Source organism: Seriola aureovittata, chromosome 13 (assembly GCF_021018895.1).
Source record: "Seriola aureovittata isolate HTS-2021-v1 ecotype China chromosome 13, ASM2101889v1, whole genome shotgun sequence".
NCBI classification, from domain to species: domain Eukaryota; kingdom Metazoa; phylum Chordata; class Actinopteri; order Carangiformes; family Carangidae; genus Seriola; species Seriola aureovittata.
The window spans coordinates 7,616,298-7,643,679 of record NC_079376.1 but is presented as its reverse complement, the minus strand read 5'-3'; the positions used below and the strand labels follow the sequence as shown (position 1 = coordinate 7,643,679).

Genomic DNA, 27,382 nt, shown 5'->3' with positions numbered 1-27,382 from the left:
ACATCCCTTACAGTGTATTTGACAAAAGACTAACAAGATTCATTTACAAAACAGTAGACGTACGCTCTCTGGTGGCATGTTCTGGGAAGTGCACTTTACAAAATACATAAGCCTATTTGAATCTCCACTTTGGAAGCTGAAATCCCTTATATGCTTATTATACTACTGCTTGAACTAGCCTACTGCTTGGACCTCTCTCTTTCATGTTTAAACCATCAAATCACATCTCTTACTTTGCTATTCTACTTTATTCCTTCTCCATAAATGGGTTGTATTCAACTCGTATATCAATTTCTTCCTCTTTTTACTGGCCATTTGTGTTAGTCCTATAAAAATGGATGGTTTATCTGTGTATAATTGTGTGTACATATCGCAGAAGGGCGTCCTATACCCATCTGTGACTCCATCAGCCAAGATGCCAAAACCGCACACATCATTAACCGTGGCTTATGTGTGCTGTTCTATCTACAGTGTGTGTACATTTGGTTGATTACACACACAATTGTGTACATACACATCTGACTTGCTGTAAACAAACAGTTTTATTCAAGATTCAAGAGAACATTTAGATGACCACAGAATAGATGAACAGGCATTGGTCTAACACAAGGTTGCTTTTTCTGCTGCTGTCCCAGAGACCCACTATTAAGCAAAGCTTTAGCTAAACAAATTTACATGTTTTTCTTTGTATACATATGTATGCATATACCTCTAGGTATGCACACAGATATACATGTGTATATACTGTATATACAAAGACTTTCAGTTAGTCTCCTGCATAAAGTTTGTATCCCCCAAACTGTTGAAAAATCATTGCATGTAGATTGGTTTTTGATAAGAGTTTCTTGTATGCGTGCAATAAAAACAACTTCTGTCTGTTACAGTAAAATCAATTAAACAATTTTGAAAAGTTAAAATAGGATGCAGGATACAAAGTTTTTTCAAGACACCAACAGTAGTCTGCATATTACCTACCATCTGAGCTGCACAGAAAAGTTAGAGTAATATTCTACTATACTTGTGTAATGACCCTCCAGAGTAGAAGGCAGTGTTTCCAGTGGGTCATCATGACCAGGAGCAGAGCAAGAAAAAACCCGGTCTAAAAATGGCGGCAGACAGGCAAGTCCAACAAACTGAACCTGACAAAGGCACCAACAATACACATTTTTTTTTCTTAAAAAAAATACACACATCAAATACAGTATACTGCCTTGCAAAGAGGCCATAAGAAAGAAAAAACATGAGAGTCAATATAAGAAACAAAGTTGCACTGTACATATGGAAAGCATAGACTATATCTCATCCGTCCACGCCTGTTGACCTCCCTTTGGAATGTTAGAAGGGATCATTTCTCTGGTGGTAAATGTAGACAGAACTTGAGAAAATGCATCTGGCACTGAAGGTTGCAAAAGACTCTCTTATTCAACAGGTGTATGCAGGAGGCAGTAGATTCCCACAATCCCCCTCACCGGTGATTTGCGTAAGACAGAGAGAAGGAGCTGAACAATAGTTGGTGGATGGAGAGTGTTAGACGAGACTCAGGATTAGCACCAACTTCAGAGGTTTTTGAATTGCGTGGCTCCGAGCACAGAAGGTGGGCCTGCGCGTGCTTGGTGATGAAGATGAAAAAATGTGATAATGAGATAATGGTGACGGTGTGTGGATGAATCAGAGACATGGATGAGCCTGAGGGCAGCAGAAGCATTGGTGGCATAGCATCAGTGACCCAGACCATCCATGCCCTCTACTGTCTGCCAAACAAATGAAGAGACTGGAGCCAAAATGTATTTCAATAGGCTTTCAGGGCTTTGAATTTCTGTGGTGTAAATGCATGATTTGTCTTTCTAGCAACCTACAGTTTAAAATATCTTGCCATTACAGAATATGGCCAATTTCTAACAAAATAATTAGGCGATAAGGCCTGGATAGATGGGAAAAATTCAATTCTTTTTATTGTGTTTTAAGGCTCAAAAGAATTAGGGTCAGCAGAGATGATTTTGTTTTTGTGCGAAATGGCATTCAAATGTCTCTAATATTTCATATTTCTCTGTAAGTCTATTCAAGTACTATTGGGGCCAGGTCTACAGACAAAGCATCAGGGGTTAAACTGGGAGCAGAGCAGGACAGAAACCAGCAGCCGACCAACACACAGTGAAATTACAGAATCATCAGATTTTATTTGGTTCAGAAAGTGACAAAAACCTTTGTTTTTTTTTTTTACGGTGAGCTGAGCAAGCCCGCCTCTCCTTATTGTGGTGGAACGAATCCCAATTTAACCCCTGGATTTACATTCATGTGAACATGATAGCATATAACAGACAGTGACAAGACAGTCAAAAATGTTGCAAGGCTTCATGCAGTGCTACCTCATAAGATTTACATTGATTCTACTGTTGAGAGGAAAATCATTTAAGCATTTCTAATCATTGCACAATGGTTCGTTGTGACTCTATTGACCATAAAGTAAGTGTATCCATCTTATTTAAAAAATACAAAAGCTGTGATCTTCATGTACATGTGTCACATACAGCATCTATGAGAAGCTAATGCAGTTTGCAACATGGTCAGTGTTCGAATTTGCCTCTTGTTTGCGTGCTGTAGATTTTTTTTTTAAACTTAAAAGGAGCTATTTGTAAGTTTTGCTATTGCTACATAATAAACATTTTTAGGTTTTTATTTATTTAGGTTTTTATTTACCAATCTAGAAGAAACATTGCAAGTTCAGCATCAAACTTAATTCTTTCACTCAAGGAAAGCAATCCTCAAGTTTCACTTCTATTTATATCACTTATTTTCTTCTACTGAAATTAGCATAACCCAGTCGGGCTATCTTCTCACTTTACGATACAGAGTCTGTAGCGTCCAGGCTACCCTGAAGAAGTAACGCTTCTCAGAGTTTATTCTAACCTCTTGTATTAAAAACGCAACGATGGCTGAAACTCTTGGCAAGACTGGTAAGTAAACAGCTGTTAATGCTAACGTTGGCTATGTAGCAACAGCAAAACTTGCAAATAGTTCCTTCAAAGGGGCTATTTGTAAGTTTTCTCTGCCACCAAATGTGGTTTCTTGCTGGCATCAAGTAGTGGTAATAGTCGCTTGGCAAGAGCGCTGGCCATCGTTGCGTTTACAAGACAAGAGGTTATAATACGCCCTCTGGGCAGCACTACTTCTTCTTCTGGTTAGCATGTTAACTTCAGGAGAAGAAAAGACAAGAGTTGGCTGACATTGGCATTGCTTTCCACCGCTGGAGACAGCTGTTGGTGGGTAAAGGGATGAAGTTTGATGCTGAACTCGCAATGTTTCTTCTAGACTGGTGAGTCAACTGTTAACGCTGGCTATGTAGCAATAGCAAAACTTACAAATAGCCCCTTTAATGCATATCTCTAACACTGCCAATTATATTTACTTTTACTGATACAAAGACTTGTGTGACCAAAGATATGAGCACATATGAGTCTAAGAAAGCACAGACACTTGTAATGATTGTAACGCAAATCTGGTAGAGCTTACAAGCTTACATGCAGTTAATGGTTAGCGATGATATAGAGAACCAAAAACAATAAATACATTGTATAAAACATAATTTCATATCAATATATTAAAATACTATTTAAAATAATATCTTAGACAATATTGCAATATGAAATTGACTGATAAATAGTTGGTAGGCCTACACAGAGAAATATATATATTTAAGTGTCTGTGTCCTTCATAGTTTGCTGTTTTGACTTAAATGATTTAAAGTTTCCAGATTTCCCCCAGTGGGTAGCAGTACAGTCCAGAGAGCTAATACATTTTCTTTTTTTCCAACAATAATAACAATGAACTTACAGTACACAGTCCCATAATAAAGATATACATACTGAATACAATATAAATGTCAAGACAGAAAAATAGAAAAATATCAATAGAAACCAAAAGTCAAATACACATCAGAGAAAGTATACAGAGTAAAGTGTACTTATGAGTCTTTGTGGTTCTTGTTGTTGTAGCTGGAGCTTGTATTGGCTCTCATTGTTGGTATATTGGCTGTGTACTTCGGCTTTTGTTTTTTTCCAGTCCTGACACACATACACACAAACACACACACTCCCACACAGACACAAAGTTACACACATCTGCAAATACAGACACATGCAATGGCACACATGCCTACACAGGTGCAGGTGTGTACTCATCCATACACACACACACACACACACACCCACACCCGCATTCACATACACAGCTCACATGACCGTGCAGCATTTGCAGGTCTGTTTCTTCTCCTTTTCCTTCTCTCCCTCCTCCCCGCCTCCGTTGGCCTTTTCCTTCTCTGCCATGCTCCCGTTGGGTGGAGCCTGCTCCTCTGTGGCTGCCTCTCCTCCAGCTTTCCCCTCCCCATCTTCGATCACAACAAACTCAGCCTTTACGTTGCCGTCCACCCCTTCCATTCCCAGGGCTTTGTGGGTCTCCTGCTCCTCTTCAACGGTCTTGTAGCCCATGAACACCAAGGTGACGGGGTTGTCTGCGCTAGCTTGGTCAGGACTGGGACCCAGCAGCTTGGCTTCAATCCCTGTCACCTCTCTCTTTGGGGTCTGACCAGAGGTCTGCACTACTCCATTTTCACCTATAGGGAGCACCAGAGTACCATTGTGAGGATAGGAGAGTACAGAAGGAAAGAGGGTGGTCAGGGTAAGTCAGAGAGACAAAGAAAGATAGAAGGAAATATTGTTTTAATGACCTCCGGCAGAGAGAAACAAGTTAAAATGGCTGATAAAGAGGCCATTATTAGCTCAATTTCTCTTTTTGAAACTGGTGTTCAGGCTGCGTTGCCATGGTTTCCTGTGTGATCATACGTTGCCGTGGATACCAAACTTACCTCCATTTTCTTTGGCCACACCCTTATTGGCTGGCTCGCCTGTCTCCAGTTCTTCAATCTCCTGCTCCAGCCTGGCTCAGGAACACACACACATGAAAATGAATTATTGATATTATTATTTTAAATTAGCATGGAATCCCTCTACAACACAGAGATTATACTGTCATATATACACCTTGAGTCTACAAATGAAACAAATAATGACCAAGACACGTTTACTTGAATATTTTATCTAGTCGACCATGTTATGAACCATGCCCTTAAACCATTAGAAAATCCCATTCCAAGTGAAAGACAATATTAAAATGTAAAAACAATACAGATGAGTTGTTCATATGCTATCTACTTGTGCTTGCATTTGGCACTGAGCAATACACACATAAAGAAATGAAAAAATTGCAATTACTGGTAGTCATAGTATCCGGTTGAAATTGAATTTCTTGAGATTTGTCTCAGTCTGGACACTGAAATTGGATTACATCAGTTGTAGTGCAATGCCCATGACATCAGAAGCCCCATCAGCCCTGTTTGCTGCAGTTGCTACAGACATCATTCACCTCTGTCTCTAATGTTGTCTAGTGTGACACAAGAGTTCTACTCCATTATTAATATAGCTTTGGCTTGAAGAATGAGATAATACAGATTTATTCTTCCTACTATTACAGTTTTTCATTAGAACTGGAAAAATGCACCACTGGAGAGCAAATGAACCCATGCCTACATTTTCACCACAACAACCACACATAATTGACAAGTTCATTTGCAAATAAAACAATGTTCTTGATGGTCTGTTTCAAAGATCGGACTTGGAGAAGTTTTAAGAGGCTGACCTGAGGATGACCTGCTCCAGAAGTTTGGTCTTCACCTCGTCCTCTTGGAGACGCTTCTGAGTCTCCTCCTCTGCTGGAGCTCCATCTAACAACCAGCGCTCCCTCAGTGCCTTCGACTGAAAGGGGAAATATGAGTAGATTAAGTCAGTTTTCCATTAAAAAAACATTGGTGATACTGGTAAAAAAGAGGAAAACATTTTTACTGTAAATGCTCTTGAAATCTCTATGTGTTTGGTGTATGAGTGTGTATCTGTGCTGTAATGAAAGGCTCTTATAGAGGACCTTTCATCATGTGTCTTTCATTAGGAGCAGCTGATTAATTCATTAGCAGAACTTCAAACCTCCCAGAATGCTCCATGTTATCACCCTTTTTCATTTGGACATCAGTGCAGTTTCTTTCAGAAGAGATTAGTGAGACTTTCACTGAGCGCGAGCAACAATCCCTTTAGCTAATCTACAACAAAAATCTACCGGTTAAGCGTGTCCACTGCTTCTCTGCTGACTGCTGCCACTCAGTGATTCTGTCACACACTTCAACTGCTGCCAACTTGTTGTTGCCAAGTGGACTATGGCACCCAGCCAGAGCATCAAGGCTTCTGGCACTGAACAGAAAAAAAAGTCAAACTAAGATATAATTCTCTTATTATACTCATCTGAGCATGGGATTGGAAATCTAGATAAATCACTCAAAAACAACAACAAAATAGTTCTAATCTTAAACCACATCAAACATTTCCTGGAGCTTGACAATGAATATGAGAATATCTTTACAGACAAGCCGAGAGCACAAACTGTGGCTAGATTTAATCATTGCAAACTGTTAGCCATATCATAATTACTGTAGATAAAGTTAATTCTAGGGCAAGATAATTAAAAACACACATTAATTGAAATAAATAACACAGAAATAAAATCTTTTGTTCTATTATTCATTTTACTCTTTACTTTTCTCTTGCCTTCCACTGCTTTCTCTCTATTTCAATCCATGTTTATTTCCTCTATTAATTTCCAAACACCCCTGTATCCCTTATCTTGCCTCCCCATCCTCATTCCCTCCTGTAGATAAGCTATAATATCAAAGCAAATACTTGGCATGCTTTGAGGTAAATATAACAGTTTGTCCTACTCGCAGCTGTTAGACCATGCAGTGAAAGACAACCCTGCCTGGCCATATGGGAAAGTGCAAGAAAAAGCTCTTGTTTTCACGAGTTGGACTGAAAATCTGGACCTGTGCTTGATGTGAATTCCTCTCCAGTGATGCAACAAAAATTTCTACAGAAAAACTCCCCCCACTTTTTTTTCTCCTCTCCCCTCTCGACCCCCACTCCTTCCTCTTTCTTGCATGCATCTTTCTCAATCATGAAGTTCATGAACTCCAATTAAGTTGTAAATGTCATGGTGTATCTCCATCAATTCCACTTATGTTTATGTGTTTGTATGTGTTAAAGTCTGTTGAAACTCTTACTTTCCCCACTGAGCAATTCAGCTCCAGACACCCAGCTGCACGGAGCTTTACAGCACACACACTCACACGGTGTAATTCAACACTCTTCATAAACTGGCCCTGCATGGTCTCTTGGGTACTGAATCTAACCCTACTTCCCTCTCTCTCTCTCTCTCTCTTGCTTTCAGTCTTGCTCACTCTCTTGCCACACCTTACTACCCCAATGCCTGACATCACTAATGTACTCACTCATGCGCACACAAACGTGCGCGCACACACACACACACACACACACACACACACACACACACACACACCAGTCTGCACGGACAGTTGTAAAGCTGTAGCGCTGAAGCTACGTCTCTCTCTCCATTGTTCTTTGGAGTAAAAAGCTGCTAACGAAGCAGACAAAGGGCGGAACTGTGACACACACGCACACACACACGCGCGCGCACACACACACACACACACACACACACACCCACCCACCCAAATGTACTGAGCAGCTGTAGGGAGAAGAGGTTCATTTCAAAGTTCATCTAGTATCTCTCCTTGTACAAAGTGTGATGGCAAAACTTCAAAATAAAGTTTATGCAGTCCTTCTTAGTCTTATTATTTTGTCAACCACAGCGTTGAAAATTTGTTTTTAAAAGTTTTGGGTTTGACGTTTTAAGAAATATGATAATTTGCTTTCTAGCCATGAGTTAGAAACCACTTCCATGCCAGTATGGTAAACATCAAGCTAAAGCCAGGAGATGTGTTTCGCAGACTAGCAACAGTTGAAGGTCAGATAATCCACAACGTGTTGATTTTCCACTTCGGGTTTGTGCAGAATAAGCAAACAAGATATTATTTAGAGGTGTTGGAAGTTGGATTTTGTTGTCTCAGGCTAACTGTTTCACTGTTTCTGGTCTTTATGCTAAGCTAAGCTAAGCTAAACTAAGCTAAGCTAAGATAAGCTAACCGGCCACTTGCTCTACCTTCATATTTCTCATACAGCCGTCAGAGTGGTGTCAATCCTCTCATCTAACTCTCTGCAAAAAAAGCAAATATGCGTATAACACTCTTTAAACTGTGTGTTTCCCATATTTAGAGAACATGACATTGACATTCAGAGGTTTTAATTAAAGGGGCTCCTGCTTGCATAATCATATCTGCCATGGCTTGCTAATTAAAAACAGAACTCCTTCTAATGCTTTCTGTGTTCACAACATCGCATTACCTCATCTCTCCATCTTGTCAGCACAGTGAGTGTGAGTCAGTGTGTGAGTCTGTGTGTCTGTGTGTGTGTGTGTATGATCCTGTATTAGTGTGATTTAATGGTGGGCCAGGTACACTGTTATAAAAATGTGGTGTGTAAACTGAGACATTTATTGGGTTTTCCACATGAATGCTGCCTCTGGAAAAGAAATACTTGCTTCAGTTTGCACAAAGAGCCTTCTAATGCTCCTGTACAGCATGATTACACTTCCCCTCTGTGTGTCTGTGTCTATGTGTGTATGTGTGTGTGTGTGTGTGTGTGTGTGTGTGAGACGAAAGCGGGGTGCGGTGGGTGTAAGAGCGGTTTCCTGTTGGTGGGAGTGGGACAAAAATCTGTTTCCTCTGCCAAAGCCCACCGCATTGTCTGAGGCTTCTGTGTTCTTTTATGAAGCGGCGCACGCAAAAATGATCACACACACACATACACACACGCAGATACCCATTTACAAAGGTTTGCTCTGAAAATAGAAAAAGTGGGAGCACGCAAGGCCAGTTGCACAGGTCACAAGCACTTTTGCCACAAATGCGCAGGCGCATACGCACCACAACCTTTGCTCTTATCTGTGACCTGCTGAATGGTGTGCGGCTGAAATAGCTTTGATAATGCTGACACATACGCTGACAAAAGCCTTGGCTCTGATATAATGAGTGTGTGTCCGAATGCATGCAGGTTTGAATGTGTGTGTGTTTTAGGGAGTGTGTGTGTGTGTGTGCGTGTATAAACAGCATGTGGAGGGGCTGCCGGAGTTATCTGCTGTCCATTCTGAACATTCCGTGACAGCAGCAGTTAGGGAGTATCTCACTTTGTTGGTCTGATATTTTTGAAAAGAATCACAGAGTTTAATATTGTTGCATGGGTGTCAAAACGTTGCTCACACATAGGGCATGATTCCCGAAAACACAGGACTGACCCTCAGTTTGTTTCAAGTTAAAGTAAGGGTTAGGGAGAGATTGCTGGTGGTGGTTCAGGTTACACTCGGCTAAGAATTTTATTTATAAATACATTAATCTTATCAGTGCAATGGCTCCAGTACATTTAAAATAAAGTTGAGGTGCTGAGGTGGAAATATGCGAGCTCACTTGCTGCACATGAGGTCTGCCGCTTTCCCCAGATGGTGGAATTTGGGAGTCAAGGTGAGGATGATGGTGAAAAAAAAGATCCAAAACAAAGACAACACAAGCTACATCTAAGATTATGTGATGTTATCCATCCATCCATCCATCCATCCATCCATCCATCCATCCATCCATACATCCCATACATCTCAAATAGCAACCCATCACACCCTTCAAATTGTGTGTATACAAGTACTGCCATGACAATGAATATAGTGCAGGCACTCCATTGCATTCATGTTGCTATAAAGTTCTTGAGGTGTTGTGCTTTAAACTCAAGCTGTGTGATGTAAAAAAAAAATTGCTACATTGTTTTTCATTCATAGCCTGAATCAGGGAACTGGGGAAGGATTTCTCTCCTGGAACTGACTCATAGTGATGTCAGTATCCGCCTACCTAAGGTGGAAATAATAGGTAAACCGGAAACATGTGTAGGTAGACCGCTTCTAAGCACATAAAAGTAAGTAAAAGAAAGGTGTTGGCGTATTGGAGGGCAGGAAGTAAGACTATGCAAAGATCTGTTGAGCACACTGTGGAGATTAAAGCCCAAAACAGGGAGACGTTTTGGTCTCAAAGCTGTAAGATAACCTGTGAGAACACACCATAGATATATTTTTAATCTCTGCGGTCTATTGCCTGCTTAAATTGCAAAGTACAGTAAGGCTAACCCACTAACTAAAACATTTTTTTTTTTTATATTTGTGTCTTCTTTTCAAAACATGTAACATAATTACAGCTAGAGCAAATGGGGCATGTGCAAAATGTGTGTGCATGTAGAAGTGTATGTATGTATGTATGTGTGTACCTTGAGATGCTGGAGTTGCCGTCGGTCATCATCCAGCTGCCTCCTCTTGTTTTCAATCTCTGTCTGCTTCTTCCTTTTCTCCTGTTACCACACAGACACATTATGAAGGAGGCATTCAAGGGTTAAAACTGAAACTCAGGTATCAAAACATTTTGAATATTACCAAGCCATAGCCTTTAAAGGTAGTGCTGATGATTCAATGGCAATCTTTAATGACAGCGGCGTATGTGTAAGTCACTGTAATTGTGAATGCAGGAGAGAGACAACAAGACAGACAGACATAGCAGTTGGTGTATAGTTACAGTATGTACTGTATATTCATAGCACACAACTGCGTGAAGTACCTTCTATACAGACCAGGCCAGTGGAGACATATTTTAATGATTCAACATTTCAGGATATCCAGATAGAGCTTTGATTTGGAATTACTGGGCTGTGAAACTTTGCATAAACCAAATTCAAAGGTGTTTTAGTCACTATGTCTGACACAAGTTATAAATGTTTGGTAAAATAAAAAAACAGTTTCCAATTCGATATATCACAATATATGTATATATTGTTATTCAAAAACAAAATGAAGATAAAACAGACTAAAGGATGAAAGGCCAATGGAGACAGAGCAAGGGGAACAGAGACGCTGAGAGACACAAGGACAGGCATTGAGCTGTAGCTTCTGCATTAGCTGTCGATATCTGCTAATGGGTGAAAGAGATGGGATCTAAAAGGTTGAATCATTAAGACTCGCAGTCATATTCCTTCTAAAGCCAACAGTGTGCCCTGATGTGCACTTTGTATGTGTCTAGAATGTGTGTGTGTGCGTGTGTGTGTGTGTGTGTGTGTGTGTGTGTGTATGGAAGAGAAAGGGAGGGACAGAAATGTATGTATGTAGAAATAACTTACAGCGATGGCCTGGAGTCTCTCCTCTTGTGACACCTCAGCCATCCTGATGGAGAGAGAGAGAGAGAGAGAGAGAGAGAGAGAGAGAGAGAGAGAGTTACAGCCACACATGACCACTGACATCAGACATTACATACGAACAACTTTCCTTAACTGTAGCATTCATTTACCAGCCGTTTACCTTCCAACGACTTCCCAGTGACTGAGGTTAAATATCTGTCTGTTTACACTAAATCAGTATCTCTTTCCTCTCAGGGAGCGTCACTGAAGGCATGCTAATGCGCTAGCAGGGCGCTGCTGGAGATTCCTGCTCTAATAGGTTCCAGACCAGAGCTCCAGGATGGAGGATGGACGGAAGCAGAGCTGAAGCCAGAGGGGAAGGACTGAGACTGTTGGGACAAAGCTATCACTATATCGAGCTCCTAAAAAGGCCATATATCTAAGTTTCATATTCTTCTCTGTAAATGACTGATATCATCTGGTCCCCAAGACCAAGTCAAACATCAGGCAGGGGCTGGCATATCATCTGAGCTGACTTTGCTATAGAAAAGGAATGTTATGTTGTGCAGGAATGTATCTACGTATGTATATAAGGCTCAAGATACAGTGTCTTTCAACAGAACTATGTGTTCTTAGTTGTATACTTGCACTGTAATACATTACATAATACTATATGTGACCTTTTCCAACTAAACATGAGATTTGTCAGCTGACAAAAAAAAAAGGGTTGGTAAGTGTTTGTGGTCTTGTCTCTGATAACTGTGTGCCTGAACACGTGTGCAGTCCCTCTCTTTCATTTTAAAAATAAACCAGATGAAATTCTTGTTTTGTAACTCTGAAACAATTTGGCTGGTAATCTCTGTTGATTAACAGCAAATTAAGCGCCAACTATTTTTTCAACTAAATTTTTGATAACTGAACAATCATTGAATTCTGTTTTCAAGCACAAATGTCAAACACAAATATCATAATTCCAGCTTCTAAAATGCAGAGATTTGCTGCTTTTGTTTGTTGTGATGGGGATTCTCCACTGTCTTCTTTAATTGATTACTTGAGAAAAAATGAATAATGAATACAGCTGCCATCCTAATTACGACATCACAGTATCACGATTGGAAATTCATTACCTGTGAAACCATGTTATGTGCAAGTTTCAAATAAAGGTGAGATTGTCACTTGATTGATTTAATTGAGTGGAAAAGGTGAAATAATAAAAACATAAAAATATTAAGGGTGATGTGTCCCCATCTTCACATAAAATTACACCATTATTATTTTTAATAGCAATAACCTCTGGAGACCTTATAGTCAAAGAAATGTTACCCTAAAATCAAGACACTTACAAATACACAAATTTGGTATCAAACTGTCAAATACTCAAGTCCAGAAAAGAAGAGGACCTCTCTGACTCTGCCTAGAGTCTCAGGTTGCTTGTCGTACAGCCCCTCACACTGTTTTGTGTCTGTAAAAACACTGTTTTTACTCTCTCCCACTCTTTTCCAGTCCAAACTGAAACTGCATCACTACACATATGGGATCCTCATTTCTCTGCACGAGTCCAAAAGTCTTACAAAAGTACTATGACAAAACATCTACATCTATATCGCTCTCCACCCACTGCTCTCCAGTGCCAGTAAAATGTGTTTAACACGTTTGTGTCACTCACTCTGATGAGTGGCCAGGACCCCCACTGTCACCATGTGAATTTGCTTGCATCATTTCCCAACCAAATCCTCACAAAGCTTGTATTGTGAGAAAAAAAAAAAAAAAAAAAAAAACTTGCAGCATATCAACAGACCACATCACTTCTATCACACCCTTGCAGGTCTGATTGCTACAGTTTTTATTTCCCATACGAAAGGCATGCAGTGCAACAACACTGGCCCCTCTCAAAACATAAAGAAACATACATTTTCTTTCATGCTTGTTAGTCCACTGTCCAAATCAATGAAGCTGTAGGACTTCCAGAAAAGCTCAGGGGTGTATTATATTAGGGTTAATCTGTGACACGCATAGTTCATGCGCACATTTCTTTGGCTTTTCTGCATATGTACACGTACATACATTCTCACACCACACTGCTCTAACGTCACCATCACATGGAGAGCCTTTAGAGGAAAAGTGAAACCACAATCATCTGATCAACCCACTGAGTACACCAACACACACACACGCGCGCGCACACACACGTACGCACGCGCGCGCGCACACACACACACACTGTCTAGACACATTCTTTCTAATTTTCGCCTTTCCCAGCACAAACAGGAAGAATGAAAAGACATGCGGAGATGCACTGAGTAAAATCAGGATGAATAAGACCAGTAAAATGAAAAATAAAATGCACCTTGACTAATAACAATCAATAACAAAATAAGGCTCCTGCTCCCATTTCAGAGTACATTAAGTTGTGAAGACATTATTCAGATACTATTTATGTTTTTGTTGCTGACAGCGTTTTATAGCCAATTTTCTGACTAAGTCTCCTTCCCATCCCAGCCCTCAGGTTACAGTGGAAGCAGGGCAGTTAGCTGACTGTGCATCTGGGAACTCATCTGGATCAGTTCATCAGGCCTGGAGGCACCAACTGAACTCTGTTGTTATTAAATGACTGACCATCCTGACCTAGGAAAGGTCTGCCTGAGCATGAGCAGAGACAAGGCAGGACTCACCCACAGCTGACAGGAGACTGGAGGCACGGCTGGAACAAGTTATATGTAATTCTATTAATGTCAGCTATCTCTATTGGATACATCAGTTGTGAAAAAATGCCCTGAATAAACCAGCATACACTTATATATCTGAACTTGCTCACTCTACCGAAAAGTTTGTTGGAAACAGCTTACATGCAAAACTTTCCATTATAATAACTTGAAAGTAATGAATGCACCTAACACAAAAGAAGAGTGTCACCCTCAAAGACCCTCAACTGACTGGAAATTTCAAAACTTAAAGGGGCCAGTATTTTCTAAATGTGGTCTCTTGCCGAGAGCAGGTGGTGGGGATTTTTGCTTGACGAGCTTTGGCCATCGTTATGTTTACAAGACAAGAGGTTATAATACGTCCTCTGAGCAGCGCCACATCTTCAGGGCAGGTTGGAGGCCACAGTGAGTCGCTATCCGAAAGTGACGAGACAGGCTGGGGCTAGCTAGTTAGCATGCCGACTTCAGTAGAGAAAAACATGTGATGGAGGCAAGAGTTAACGTTGGTGTTGCTTTCCACCTCTTGAGACAGCTCTGGGCCAATAAAGGAATGAAGTTTAATGCTGAACTCACAATGTTTCTTCTAGACCAGTAAGTAAACAGCTGTTAATGCTAACGTTAGCTTTGTAGCTATGGAGTCATAGGAGTGCCATTAAAAAGTATAAATCTGTGAAAGAATAACAAAATAAATGTGGAAATATAAACAGAAATGAATGAAAGAATAAATAAGTTAAAAAAAAAGCTTTGATACCAGGGCTGATGCAATACCTGAGTTTTAGGGTGAGTAACAAACAATACTTTTTTAACACCTTACTTTACACCATATCTTTATTCAAACACCCTTTTTCCCATTTAACAAAATAAAGTAAACCCCTCGAATTGATTCATGTTTAATTTAGTCTTATGAGATCTTTGCCTACATGAAACAGTCTAAGATCATCAGTACATATGATCCTGAAAGTCCATCCTTGATTTTGTTTTAGTTGCTGTCGTCCCATTTCCACATGTCACATGGCAACAACTGAACAACCTCTATTGAAAGCTTTGCCAAGAGCTAGTTAGTGGACCTTAAAATCAAAAAAGTTTTACATAAGGAATGGAAGTGCCCACTGCTCATGCCTACTGAAAACAAATAATGGAAAATCTTCACATGTGGCTCTGTGAGTTGTGACCACAACTACCCAGTTCATGCCAGAGTTAACAGTGGAAGTCCATTGGACCAGCTGGGAGTTAAATGCTCAGATTTTCCAAGCCTGGTCCCACCATTCAAAGCTGAATTTCAATGCCAGCTCTGCCTCTCTAACCTCTAGGCTACTGTCGTGATGAATTTTTAAAATGTATTGGGAAGAAATATGTCCACCTTGTTGGAACATTGCGGGCCTTTGTCCTGCTGCCTCTCTCATAAATTATGGACAAATGGGGACAAAGGAAAGACACACACAGACAAGCATTTTTGCAGCATAGTTAGAAGAGTAATTACATCTATGACCGAGAAAGGAAGACATCCAGGGAGGCAGCCAGTCGCTCACAGACAGGCCAGGAGAGACATACTAAGACAGACAAATATAACAGAATAATAAAATCAGTCAGACAGGACTGTGAGAGGCAGTGGTGTTTGCCGGCAGACTTGCACAAAAACAATACATTAAGACTAGGGATGTTTTTAGCAAAATGTCAAGGCAGGTGGATGACAGAAGAAGTCAGGGAAACAGATTTAATGACCAGCCCTATTCCCTGTTGAGTGCACTGCTCTTGTAGCATTTCCAGGAACACATTAACTGCCCGCATAGAGCACCAGCATCCTCTTCTAATAGCATTGTGCTCATGGTCCTCTGGCACCAGCAGTCACTTTACACACTCTCTATCTGCACTGAAATGCCCTACAAGTGATTACCTTAATGCCTATGGAGCTAAATGAATAATAATCCTGCTGAGCATCTTTGTTTAGGGATATCATGTTGGCCTAAAGCCCACCCCGGATTAAAAAAAAAAAACTCTCCTTTCCGAGGTGAGAAGGAATGGTTTTCCTTCCGCTGAATTGGCAGGATTCACCAAACCCAAACTTAGATGCAGCCCTCCCATAATAAACACTGCTGGTTTTGGTTAATCATAGCATCACACTTACGCCTCTCATTGTTCAAAATTATTGTGCTGTGAGAAAAACATCACTTTGGAAACCTTTTTAAGCCACTTTTGTAAAGTAACCAAGTCTGCTACAGCCAGTTGCACTAATATGGTTCAGAAACATAGTATTCATTATTTACGCTACACAGTCCGGCAGAGAAAAGGTCAGCAAGTACATGCTGTACTGATCTGTACATGAGACTCCAGGACAGCCACGGGCCATCCATCAGTGTGTCTATCTGTCGGCAGCAGTGGTAGATTACACCAGGTCTCATCACCACTAATCTAGGATTATCTTAAACAAACACCACAACAACAACCTGGAACTAGTCACTGCAACACTCTGATTCTGATCCTGCCTCCCACGCTCACACGTACTCTACTGCAGGGTTTATTTCTGCTTAGATAGTAAACACTTCGATGCACAATGCCTGATCTGACTCTACACCTACAGCATTGCAACCATATGGGATGTCCCTCCGCTTGACAAAAAAGAATGACTAACAAAATCATGAAAAAAGAAAAGAAAAATATATGAATTTTCACAAGAAGAGCTATTAAGCTAAATGAATTTTTAAGGAATAATTCTTGCAATATTTTATATTTTTCTTACTGTCAACAAATTCAATGGAAAGACCTAAATCAGCAATGTATTTCTCCTACTGACAAGTATTGTCTGTGTAGCCAAAGCCTGATCCTCCATTTTTGTCCAAAAAAAACAATGAGCCATAGTCTTGCACTGGGTGACATGTTCCTTCATTATACTGAGCATGGAAACTGCAATTTATTATTTTTTTTGAGTCTATCCCATATACACCAACTTGCCCTCACTAGCTCACCAAATCTGTCACGGGAAAACAGTCCTCATCAAATACACCATTTACTCCTGTTGAAGTAACAACTGCCAAAAACTACAGTACAAAATTATTTCGTATTGATAAAAAAAAAAGTACGTACTGGTGACCTGTTTTTAAAGATAAGAGATTGATTAGGAAAAAGTGGGCCCGGGCTGGGGAAGTTGTAAAGTAGTGAGAGACGTACAAACAGATTATTGGCTTTGTTGACTATAACAAAAATATGGAATATTTACAGACGCATCCTATAGAACAAATTACATTGCTGTACTTCAAACTGATCTGAATACCGAATGAGAACCCGAATCTGAAACATCTGTGCTCCACACACTGGATATGGAGAACTGTTGGAGGCTTGTTGGCCAATTAGAGATGTTGTTAAACCAGAGAGGCAATCAGCCAGAGTGAGAGGTTTGTTATCAAACCAACAAAGTGGAGGAGACATGCAGCCACAACAGAAAACTGAGAGATATCGAGAGAAGAATCATGCTAGTTGATATTACCCATGCTCCCTAATGGCCTGTGGCAGCTGCGTTTCACAGAAAAGTTACAGCAAAAAAAGTTGAAAACAGCCTCTAATGGTTCTAGTTATACAATGCTGGCAGCATGTACAGTCTAATAACCTAATAACTGCCTTCTGAAAAGGAAATGTGTTCATTCAGGTGTTCATTTTTGAACAGCCAGAACCTTTTAACTGATATTATGCAGCCATAATGAAACACCTCAGCACACTCACAAAAACTAACTCTTGTGTGGAGATTAGATGAAACGGAGAGGCATGGAAAACATTCACTGACTAATTACTAGACTTATTATTGCTTACTCATAAATCTGGAAAGATCCCAGATGTGTAGATTTACGGCTACTCTTGAATTGAATAGCATGTACAGACACACACATGCACGCACGCACGCACGCACCAAAATAACACTCTCCTCTTCAGAAAGAATGATGACTATGAAAATGACTCTTGAGCTTAATGACCCAGGCCCTGCATTACAAAACTGAGAGACTCTGGAAAAGGAAACTAATCCCAAATCCCCTTCACACTCACTGTGTTGGAGTGGCACTTATTTCTCCTTCTCTCTACTCCCCACTTCCACGGCTTCCTTCCCTTAGGCCAAAAGCGCACAGGGACAACAATACTCCTCCCTGCCTTTCTGCCCCGGCCACACACACACACACACACACACACACACACGTACGCTAGTCCCAGGCCAGCGTGCACACCATGACTCCTCCACCACCACAAACACCACACACACAGCTCTGCATCCTTCTATCTGAGGGACAACACAAATTGTGCCAAACATAAACAGTGTGGTGCCAATAAAAACTGGAGGAAGTCCACTGAGATCACATGTTAGTATTCTAGGCGTAAGAGGGTAAAACTCCTTTGCCCCCATGAGGTCACCCATAAATAACAGCTCTGTCCGTAGAGAGGAGGTTGAAACACTGTGTAACATCCATGTCGAGGGCACGAATGTGAAGCCACACACAGACTGAGACACGTGGGGTGTGGTGAGGAGGTTGGAGAGAGTGAGAGTCAGCTCTGACGATGTACTTGCTCCATTGTCTATAGGCCTGAGCAAGCTAATGGGGTGGTATTTTGAAATGTGTCTTATTAATGACATTAATTTAAGTTAATAAACAGAGATAAAAAATTGAAAGCACCCCTGAGATTCAGTCTTGCACAGACAGGATAAAAAGCAGAGGCTGAAACATCTTCCTCTGACATGACTGTAGCTCAAGCTCCAAGAACACTAGATCATAGACTATCTATAATGCTACTGATGGATAGCATCGTTTCATTAGACCTTCCCTGTCTAGTAAATCTTTCAAACTCTCCAAAGCTTTTTAGATTAACCCTAACACTCTAACCCAAAAAGTCTGTAGCCTTCTAACCCAAGATAAGACAACCCCGGTGACATTACTGGGATTAATTTTGATAAAGCTCTTCCAGAGCCAAAGAACGCATTATACAGCTCTTCTGACATGCAGGCTGACTAATAATGTCCATGACTACTGAACTAATTTGGATTTGTAAAATCGTTGCAAAGCTGCTTGAAGGCCGCTACACTTTTTATTTCTTCAGAGTGTTGTGTGAACACTTTGAAAAGAGCCTGTTCTGCTTTTTCACAGGGACAGACCCAATTTTAAATTGAATAAATTGCTGCCTTTGCACGTCTCCCTGTAAAAAACAGCAATATTTTCAGTATTTCCTTCTGCAACCAATGCCTAGTTGTGTGTTATGATTTCCCCCGTACTGTGATGACCCGCTTCTCAAGGCACCTTCAGGAGTAGCCATTTTAAAAGATATGCTCGTAACAAGTTAGTTAGTACGACACTCGAAGACAGGGTCAACAGCCGTCCGTCATAGAGATGGATGAGCCGCGATAATTACTCAGATATGGGGAGGTCACAGGTCACAGCCTCAGATAATATTTCCTCAAGACATTCATAGTATTGCACTCATTTGTACACACAAAATGATGAAGGGAAAAATGATCTAAAGAATTAATAGAAGTTTAAATCTAGCTTACTTTCTGAGCTCCGCATGCCTGGCCAGTCGTTGTATGAAGTGGGCATAATTGCTCTATTCTCGGTTTTGGAAAGTTAAAAAAAAAAGTTTGTTCTGCCTCTTGTAAGTCTCCTCAAAGAGACATCTTCACCCTGTCTCTTCCCCCTGGATTCCTCCTCATCGATTCGCCTCATGCCCACATTTCCTCGCTTGACCACACTCGACCTTCATTACTTCTGCAACAGTAACATTATCTTTACACTGCAAATCTGTCGAGTCGTGGTCTTCGCTTGTTCATTTTTATACATCCAGGGAAAGCATGCAGAGTCTACAGCTCCTGTGACATTTTATCGATCCCTGTGTTTTGACTGCCGCCACTGCATGGAGGTCGGAACACAGGTTCAGCTTGTAGAATGTAGAAAAACCACGTGCATAGCGTCTTTCATGTCACTGATTGCTCCGTGTCGGGATGTTTCATGGTTGGAGTTAGAATAAGAAAATCTAAATGTGGGCAACCACCATCACTGAGTGACATAAAGGCCTTTTAGCTCTTGTTCTGTTCTGATTTACCAGCAGTTCATCTTTACAAGGGAAGGAACAAAGTTACTACAAAGACAACATTGAGAACTGGGAAGATACATTGGTCTTAAGCTTCTTGACATCAGAGGAGAGGAGTTAGAGGCAGATAATGAGCATAGTAAAGATATAACAAAGCTGCTTCCTGAACAAGATGCTAACCACACACAAAAGTAAGTAAGCGACAAACTAAAAACCCTAAAAAAAAAGTTTAAAGAAAAGGTCCATGACCACAATTAAGACAAGAGGTTATAATATGCCCTCTGAGCAGCGCTACATTGGAGATTGGAGGCTACAATGAATCGCTATAAGTGACGAGACAGGCCGGGCAAGCTGGTCAGTGTGCTAACTTCAGTAGTAGTAAAGACATGACAGAGACAAAGCGTTGTAAAGTAAACAGCTGTTAATGCTAATGATGGCTATGTAGCAATAGCAAAACTTACAAATAGCTCCTTTAAGTATTGGCGCTGCAATCAAAAAATATTGGGTAAATACTCATATGTCCTTGCCTGGATAGCTATCATCTGATTGTTGGTACAGCAGAAAAATGTCAAATGTCTGTTTATGTCTCTCACTATCAAGTATTTCCAAAAGATCAGAGAGTTAAACTAGAATGATTAAAGAATAGGGTAGTGGATCTAATGATTGACCTTTACCTCAGTCTGCATCTTTTTGTGAAAGCAATGTAACAACATTAGCATCAATAGGATCTGCTGACAGCAATGCTTTTATGTTTACAGACAGACCATAGCATATCCCATAGTCTTCTATGTCCTTGTGTTCATCTGCTTCTCTGGTCAATCAGCAAACTATATATCCGGATATAAGAAGCCTATGCACTTGCACTTATTGGAGCAGCCTCTCAACATTAACACAGGAACCATTAGGCCAAATAGGTACCTCCCCTTATGGCAAGATCCCAATCCCCACTTAAAGCTCTCAAGAGGCTCAAGAATTGTTTATGCTACGTATGTTTGTCCAGCCTCTTCTGGGACTATAAAAATTCTATATTTCATTTACAATGAGACAAGACCTAATATTCCTTCTCCTTCTTCCCCTTAAACCAGATGTTCATGGGTATGTGTGTGTGTGTTTATGTGTTGTTATGTTAAGGTTATCTACAGTGCAAAAAGATGGATGATCCCTCTCTGCTGCTTATCAATAGTGCTTTTGATATCATCTTTGCAGCAACACTGATGATCATCATATGAGTGTGTGGGTGTGTGCAGATTTCTGTACACACACACACACACACACACACACACAAACACACAAGCACACACACACACACACATACACACACACACAAATGAACAAACACTGTGCTGAGCACATTTCCCCCTGAGATTAAAAAAGACTTAGTGGCTAAAAATGACAGTTTATCTGAAGACAGACTATCTGCTGGGAAGAGAGTGAAAAAAACAAATCCTCTCTTGCCTTATCTGTCATGACAAAGCAGCAAGGAGGAGGGGGGTTGTAATGAGAGATAGTCAAAAAAAAAAGAAAAATAAAGAAAAAGTGACTATCCAGGAGTAAAAGAGGAGGCAGAGATTAATAGACGGAGAAAAAAACATGTAGACAGAAAGAGCAAGGTGGAGTACATCACATTATCTAATAATATCTCACATCACAGAGCCCAGATGTTACTCCTTATCACTCTTTATGCTTGCTTAGCAAGCTTTCACTTCAACTTCCTCTTTCACCCTACAATACCATGTTTCAGCACAAAACAGTGACTGTAAGGGCTTCTGTAATGCATGCCATTCATTTTCCACAAGCAGCTTACTGATCTGATTTTATAACCACATCATAAATGGTTTCTTAATGACAGCAAGGTCGGCCGGGGTAATTAGCTGTATCTATCATTCTGGGGCTACTCGCTCAGGGCAGGATATGAACCCATGAGAGGCCTGCTGTCCTCTGGTAATGATGTTGTACCAACCAGTTATGCCACAGAAATGCTGTCAGTGCAATAGCAGAGATAAAATTAAAACAGCAGACCTATTGCTGTCACTTTCAATGTACACGTTGCCTTTAATCCCCGAAGCATTTTCTGTAAACCTGCTTTAACTGATTTCTTGGCCACTCGGGGGGCGGCAGAAACATTCTGTACACACAACACTGACACTGACATATTTTAAGTTTACATGACGAACAGTTGCCCATTTGTTGCTGTCTCCACTAACTCCTAAAGGTTAACTATCTGGCTGTAAGCAGCTAAATGCTCCACTGTGCTGGGCAGGTAGCACACAGTTGGTTTATCAGAGCTTTTTTTTTTTTTTTTAGCTGAAAACAACTGCCTGCTGTGTCTTTGAAATTATATTGATGAGACTGAACCAGAACGGGTGAACCAAAGCAATGAGCTGGAAGATACCACAATGCACTACAGAACTGAGGGAAACTGCGGCCTCTTTCACATACAAGTAGATATGTGATCAATTGGTAATAGAAAAATACTGATTAGTTAGTCACCTACATAATGTGTAGGCGACACACGTGTGTGACTTCACTGATAGTGTAAGTGAGCATTGGGTTGATGAGATAGATCTGTGCCAAGTCTACTTTTTTGCATGGATATCATCAACAACACTGTGGTGTCACTTAGACGTCCTCTGCCTATTTAAAGAGTGTTTATCAGCACCGTTAGTGAGTGTGCTCTTTTTGGTAACAGTTTTACACTTTCACTTCAAGGAGCTGCTCAGGATGAACATTCACTCCCAGTGCTGCTCATTATGGATTTCTATCTGAGCTGTCAGGGCTTCAGAGCTAACTGAAGTGCACTTTGAATGTAGTTAATAGTAAAGAATGTTATTCACTCACATTTCGCCTCAATTTTCACTGACAGTCCAAGATTAGCAATGACTGACCTTCCGGTTACCAGCCTATTTCCCCTATCTAAATTAGTGAAAGCACATCCATACCAGGGCCCAATTAGGAGTCACACACACACACACACACACACACACACACACACACACACACACACTACTATCCATCTTTTTGTTTCTGGTATACATGCAGAGACAATGCACACAAAAGCTGCACATGTGCAAACACACATGGATGCATACAGTCAAGCACACAAAAACACACACGCACACACACACACACACCGAAATGTTGCTGTCCAGACTCATGATGCTGAACGATGATTGGTCGGACAAGACAAGTGCTGTCAGCTCCGCTGCGAGTTGCTGACACAACACAGAGCAGCCAACCGGATATAGACCCTCAGCTCACACTCGGCCAGGCTGAGGCCTGTGGTGGACTTAACATGTCTCACACATACAATAAAATGACAGAACAGACGACGAACAGTGACAGACATGTGCTACTGATAAGTTCATTCCCTCCATCTTTTGTCCGTCTGTTCCTTATTTTCTCACTAAACAAGTGCAACTCTTCACTGATCTTTAACACGGTCTACTTCAAATTATTACTGCTAGATTTCTGAAGTTTAAGCTGTGACAGCACGGATTATCGCAACGGAGAGCTCAAAAAATGTGACCTGCAGTGAACACTTCACTTCATCTAATCATCACACCGAAACACATCATTCCTTGCACATGTCTCCACCTAGAAAATTACGCCCTCAGGACTTGAAATCAAGTCACTTTGGCTCCTTTTCAACATCAACACCCACATTAACACCTGGGATGACGTGACAAGCAGATGAGATGTCGTGCTTAAAGTAACTGTCACTTTCACTGCACAGATTTTTCCCAGCATTCCAAGGAAACAAACAGGTGTCACTCTGTCTATTGTAATGAACAAAACAAAGAGTCAATATCCTGTCTGGACTTCGAGGACACGCACGTATGTAATGGGTGTGTTGTGTTTATAAACTCTGTGCTGTCATCATGCAATTGCCGGTCTTGTCAACAAAGGTGTTGTCCACAACAGTGACATCGGTTCACAGGGTAGAGACCCCTGGAGAGAGACAATGGACACAAGACGAAACAAAAACACACTCTTTGTCCAGTTGTGTCCATACCTGCTGTGATCAAACATAATTACATCACCAGAGACAGGAATAGAAAACAGCTCCAGAATATAAACACAAGCCTACGTGATATTCTAGGAGGATGGAGGAGCCGGACTCTATCACCGGTGGCAACCTGAGATGAAATGAACTGGAGCTAAACCTCAGGCTGTTAGGGAGATGCACTCAGTCTCATTCTCTGCTACCCTAAACCCAAACTGCCTGGCCCACTGCACAGTGTAAATTCCAGACAGGAGTATGTAATGGCCAAGGTTTATCAGCTCATGCGCGCCATGTTAGAGCAGACTGCTCACATCACAACACACCATAGAATACCCTGTTACTCGCCTCTCCTCCTACAGCCTGTAGCCAGTCAGCATCTCTCACCCATGCAGTGACGGCCATGCCCGGCTGGCGCCACTGGAAAATTCCCCGTCGAGGGCAAATTAAAAAATAAATAAAAAACATCCTGAAACACTGTCCTCGCAAACAGGTCGATATTACAATGATGGATCATCAAAAGCATTCGCGTAAACATGTCATCCTGATACACCTGTCGTCCTGGCTCGCCTGGAAGTACAGTACAGTAAAACGGCCCTCTAGGCATGCAATAGAGGATGTTGACATGACATAACAATGCAGCCATTTTTTTCTACAATTCACCTCCAAATCAGCGCCTGACTTCACCGTACAGCTTGTTATTTTTGAGCGTGCATGTATGTCCCCTTGAATGATGCTGCGCCTCTTGTGATTACTGAGTTGTAACCTCACATTAACGCAGCGATCGACACACAGTGTTTACAGTGAGGAATCTCACTCCTACATAAATATTTTTCCTATTTTTTGTATTTTCCCTTGTCCCCGTCCCTCTGTCCCGCTCTTGTCATCCTTCCTGACGGAATCAAGGAGGGATGCTGCCGGGCTGGAAGCTTAAATATTTGCGCCGCTGCACAACCATCCTCTGAACAAATCACCAAAAGCAGGTCAGCCACTGGAAAACAACCACTGCACACGAGAGAAATCACGACTTACTCAGTTGCAGATCCCGTTCGCTTCCCGCCGCAGACGGTCTTCCAAACAGGGTGTCTGTCTGTCTACTTGTTTATTTCTGAGCGTCAATTCGGAATACTCTGTCACCCCGTTCCTCTCCTCCTCCTCCTCTTCCTCCCTCTCTTCTTCTTCCTCTTCTTCTTCTGACTGGCACCCCGTCTGTTATTGGTGAGGTGATGCCGCGGGCAGCTCGCGCGCACAGCCCGACAATAATAATAATGATGATGACAAGACCACACTGATATCCTCTAGAGCGGAAAAGACGCACGACGGAGGTGCAAATCTCATGGGCGACGGGGCGTCGTCTGAAGCAGGTTGTAGTCTAGTTAGTGTATGGGTGAGAGAGAGGGGGGGGGGGGGGGGGGGGGAGAGAGTGAGAGTCAGAGTGGTATGTGAAGGGGAGTGCAGAGGGGAAAAGGATACGCCTCCCTGCCTTGTGGAGATAATGGGGCCCTGGTTGCTCGCGTTGACTGAGATATGGGTCCTCCTCTCCAAACGGGGGCCCTGCCTCTGGCTCTCCTCCAGTCTTTATCATATGACGTCCGAGGAACCAGGCTGTCTGCTTCAGGGCCGCAGATGAGCAGCGTACGTGCAGCCTAAAATTGGGATCAAATCCAGGTCTCCTACCAGAGGAGAAAGGACCGTTTTCTTGGGTTCTGCTGCCCCACTTCCCCATCTAGTGGCGAAGGGGGGTCAATGTCAAGACTCCTTAGAAGATGGCATTTCACTCGGTTGCGTAAATATCCTCAGGCTCCGAGGCTGAATGACTACACAGCCTCAAGCAGTGATTCTGAGCTTAGCTGGGCTATTCTGCTGTCTGCTTTTCTTTTTTTCTTTTTTTTTTTTTTTTTTTACCAAACCAAAAAACACACTGAAAATTTTATATGTTAAAATAATTTTGCAGTATTTAATTATCACTGATTCTACTCTCTTTTTTTCTCTGACTCATATGGCATCCTCAGATCAACCAAAATATGTTGCACCTGCAGGCAACATCCAGCAGGTGGTGCTCGTGTTACAGACATGTACTTTTTATTCCAGCTTTCTTGTCTGAAAATCTTCTGTATCTGTAAATTCACTGGTGATTGTGAGACCAAGGAATAGGTTTTTTTTTTGTTTTTTTTTAAATATCCAAGAAAATTTTGTTAAATATCTAAAATGACATGAGTCATCAGTGTTAACATTATATTATTACATATTCTGCATTATCTGTTTTAGTATACATCTGTATTCAGGGAGATTTACTGAGAGGTCAACAACTCAAGACACACAAAATTATCAATGTAGTATCTAGTATACATTTTAGTCTCCTGTTCTGTCCAAGCCCCCAAAATTGGTTTTAAATCTTAAAATAAATTCTCTTTACAACATTAAATATTTATGTCTAAACCAGCAGCTTTCAAAGTTGAATACTGAAAAAAACACCCTGACCTTGGTATTATTTATTAAGAGTTTTGACAAAGCCAAAATGCTTGGTCAGGACTGTGCATGTGTGTGTGTGTGTGTGGTTTGATCAGTGTGACATTTTTCCAACTGAGCCTCACCTGCATCAGTGAAACGAGCACAGAAACAAAAACACAGACACAGAAAATCTCTCATGTGAAAAAAACGAAACTGTGCTGACAGAAAAATTGTATGTTCATGTACGACTCCATTTCTCGTGGTAAGAAGCTGTTTGCAAAATCAGGTTTTAATCAGGATTTTCTGGTCTTTAAGGCACAGTTTAAGTCCAGTCAAGTCATTATTTATATAGTGGTAAATCACAACGAGCACTTGATGGCAGTAGCAAGGAACAACTTCCTTTAGAAAGGCCATTTTAGTCTTCATTGTTATATTCTTGGTGTCTACTAGATTTACATGCTTCAATGTTACTAAAAAGACATTATTTTCTCATATTGTTATATCTTTAACTGTTCTCTTGCTATGCACCAAAACACCAAAGCAAATTCCCTGTATGTGAAAACCTTCTTTGCAATAAATGTGATACTGCTTCTATGTTTGAGCTCAGGGCTCTTTAAGGCACACCAGAAGATGACCAATCAGACCACACTGGGCTCTGATTGGTCAGTTTCCCGGCAACTACGCGTTCCGCCCATATCCTGCTTTCTCGCGCAGGTGTAAACGAACGTTGCAATTATTAAATGGCGTCTGTTCAGCCTTGGACAATCGGTTTGATCGTGAACGACGAGATGATAGATTCGGTCGACTTTTGCGAGCTTGGCGGGAGCAGGAAAACACGCATGCCCAGTGCCGGGCCGTCGGAAGGAGATGGCGGAAATGTGGAGAGAATTACTGCAAACAAAGTCGCTCTAGAGACTGAAATGGACTTCACATGAGAGTATCCATAACTTGGAATACTT

The 27,382-nt window shown here is 41.2% G+C and overlaps 1 protein-coding gene across 1 annotated transcript; it reads right to left on the bottom strand.

The window, feature by feature from the left end:
- Positions 1-523: 523 nt before the first annotated feature.
- Positions 524-25,739, bottom strand: palm1b (paralemmin 1b). The gene is made up of 6 exons (XM_056393460.1): positions 25,005-25,739; positions 11,217-11,259; positions 10,317-10,397; positions 5,692-5,807; positions 4,862-4,932; positions 524-4,609 (listed from the first exon to the last, which is right to left on the bottom strand). Exons 2-6 carry the CDS (start codon positions 11,256-11,258, stop codon positions 4,230-4,232), a joined length of 690 nt encoding a protein of 229 aa, XP_056249435.1. The 5' UTR covers position 11,259; positions 25,005-25,739; the 3' UTR covers positions 524-4,229.
- Positions 25,740-27,382: the final 1,643 nt, after the last annotated feature.

Excerpts from the sequence above, each read along its gene's own strand:
- palm1b (XM_056393460.1), bottom strand. The coding sequence starts at position 11,258 with ATGGCTGAGGTGTCACAAGAGGAGAGACTCCAGGCCATCGCT. Across the intron at positions 4,933-5,691 it reads CTGGAGCAGGTCATCCTCAG|GCTGGAGCAGGAGATTGAAG; the intron begins GTCAGCCTCTTA and ends TTCCTGAGCCAG. Across the intron at positions 4,610-4,861 it reads TGTGGCCAAAGAAAATGGAG|GTGAAAATGGAGTAGTGCAG; the intron begins GTAAGTTTGGTA and ends TGCTCCCTATAG.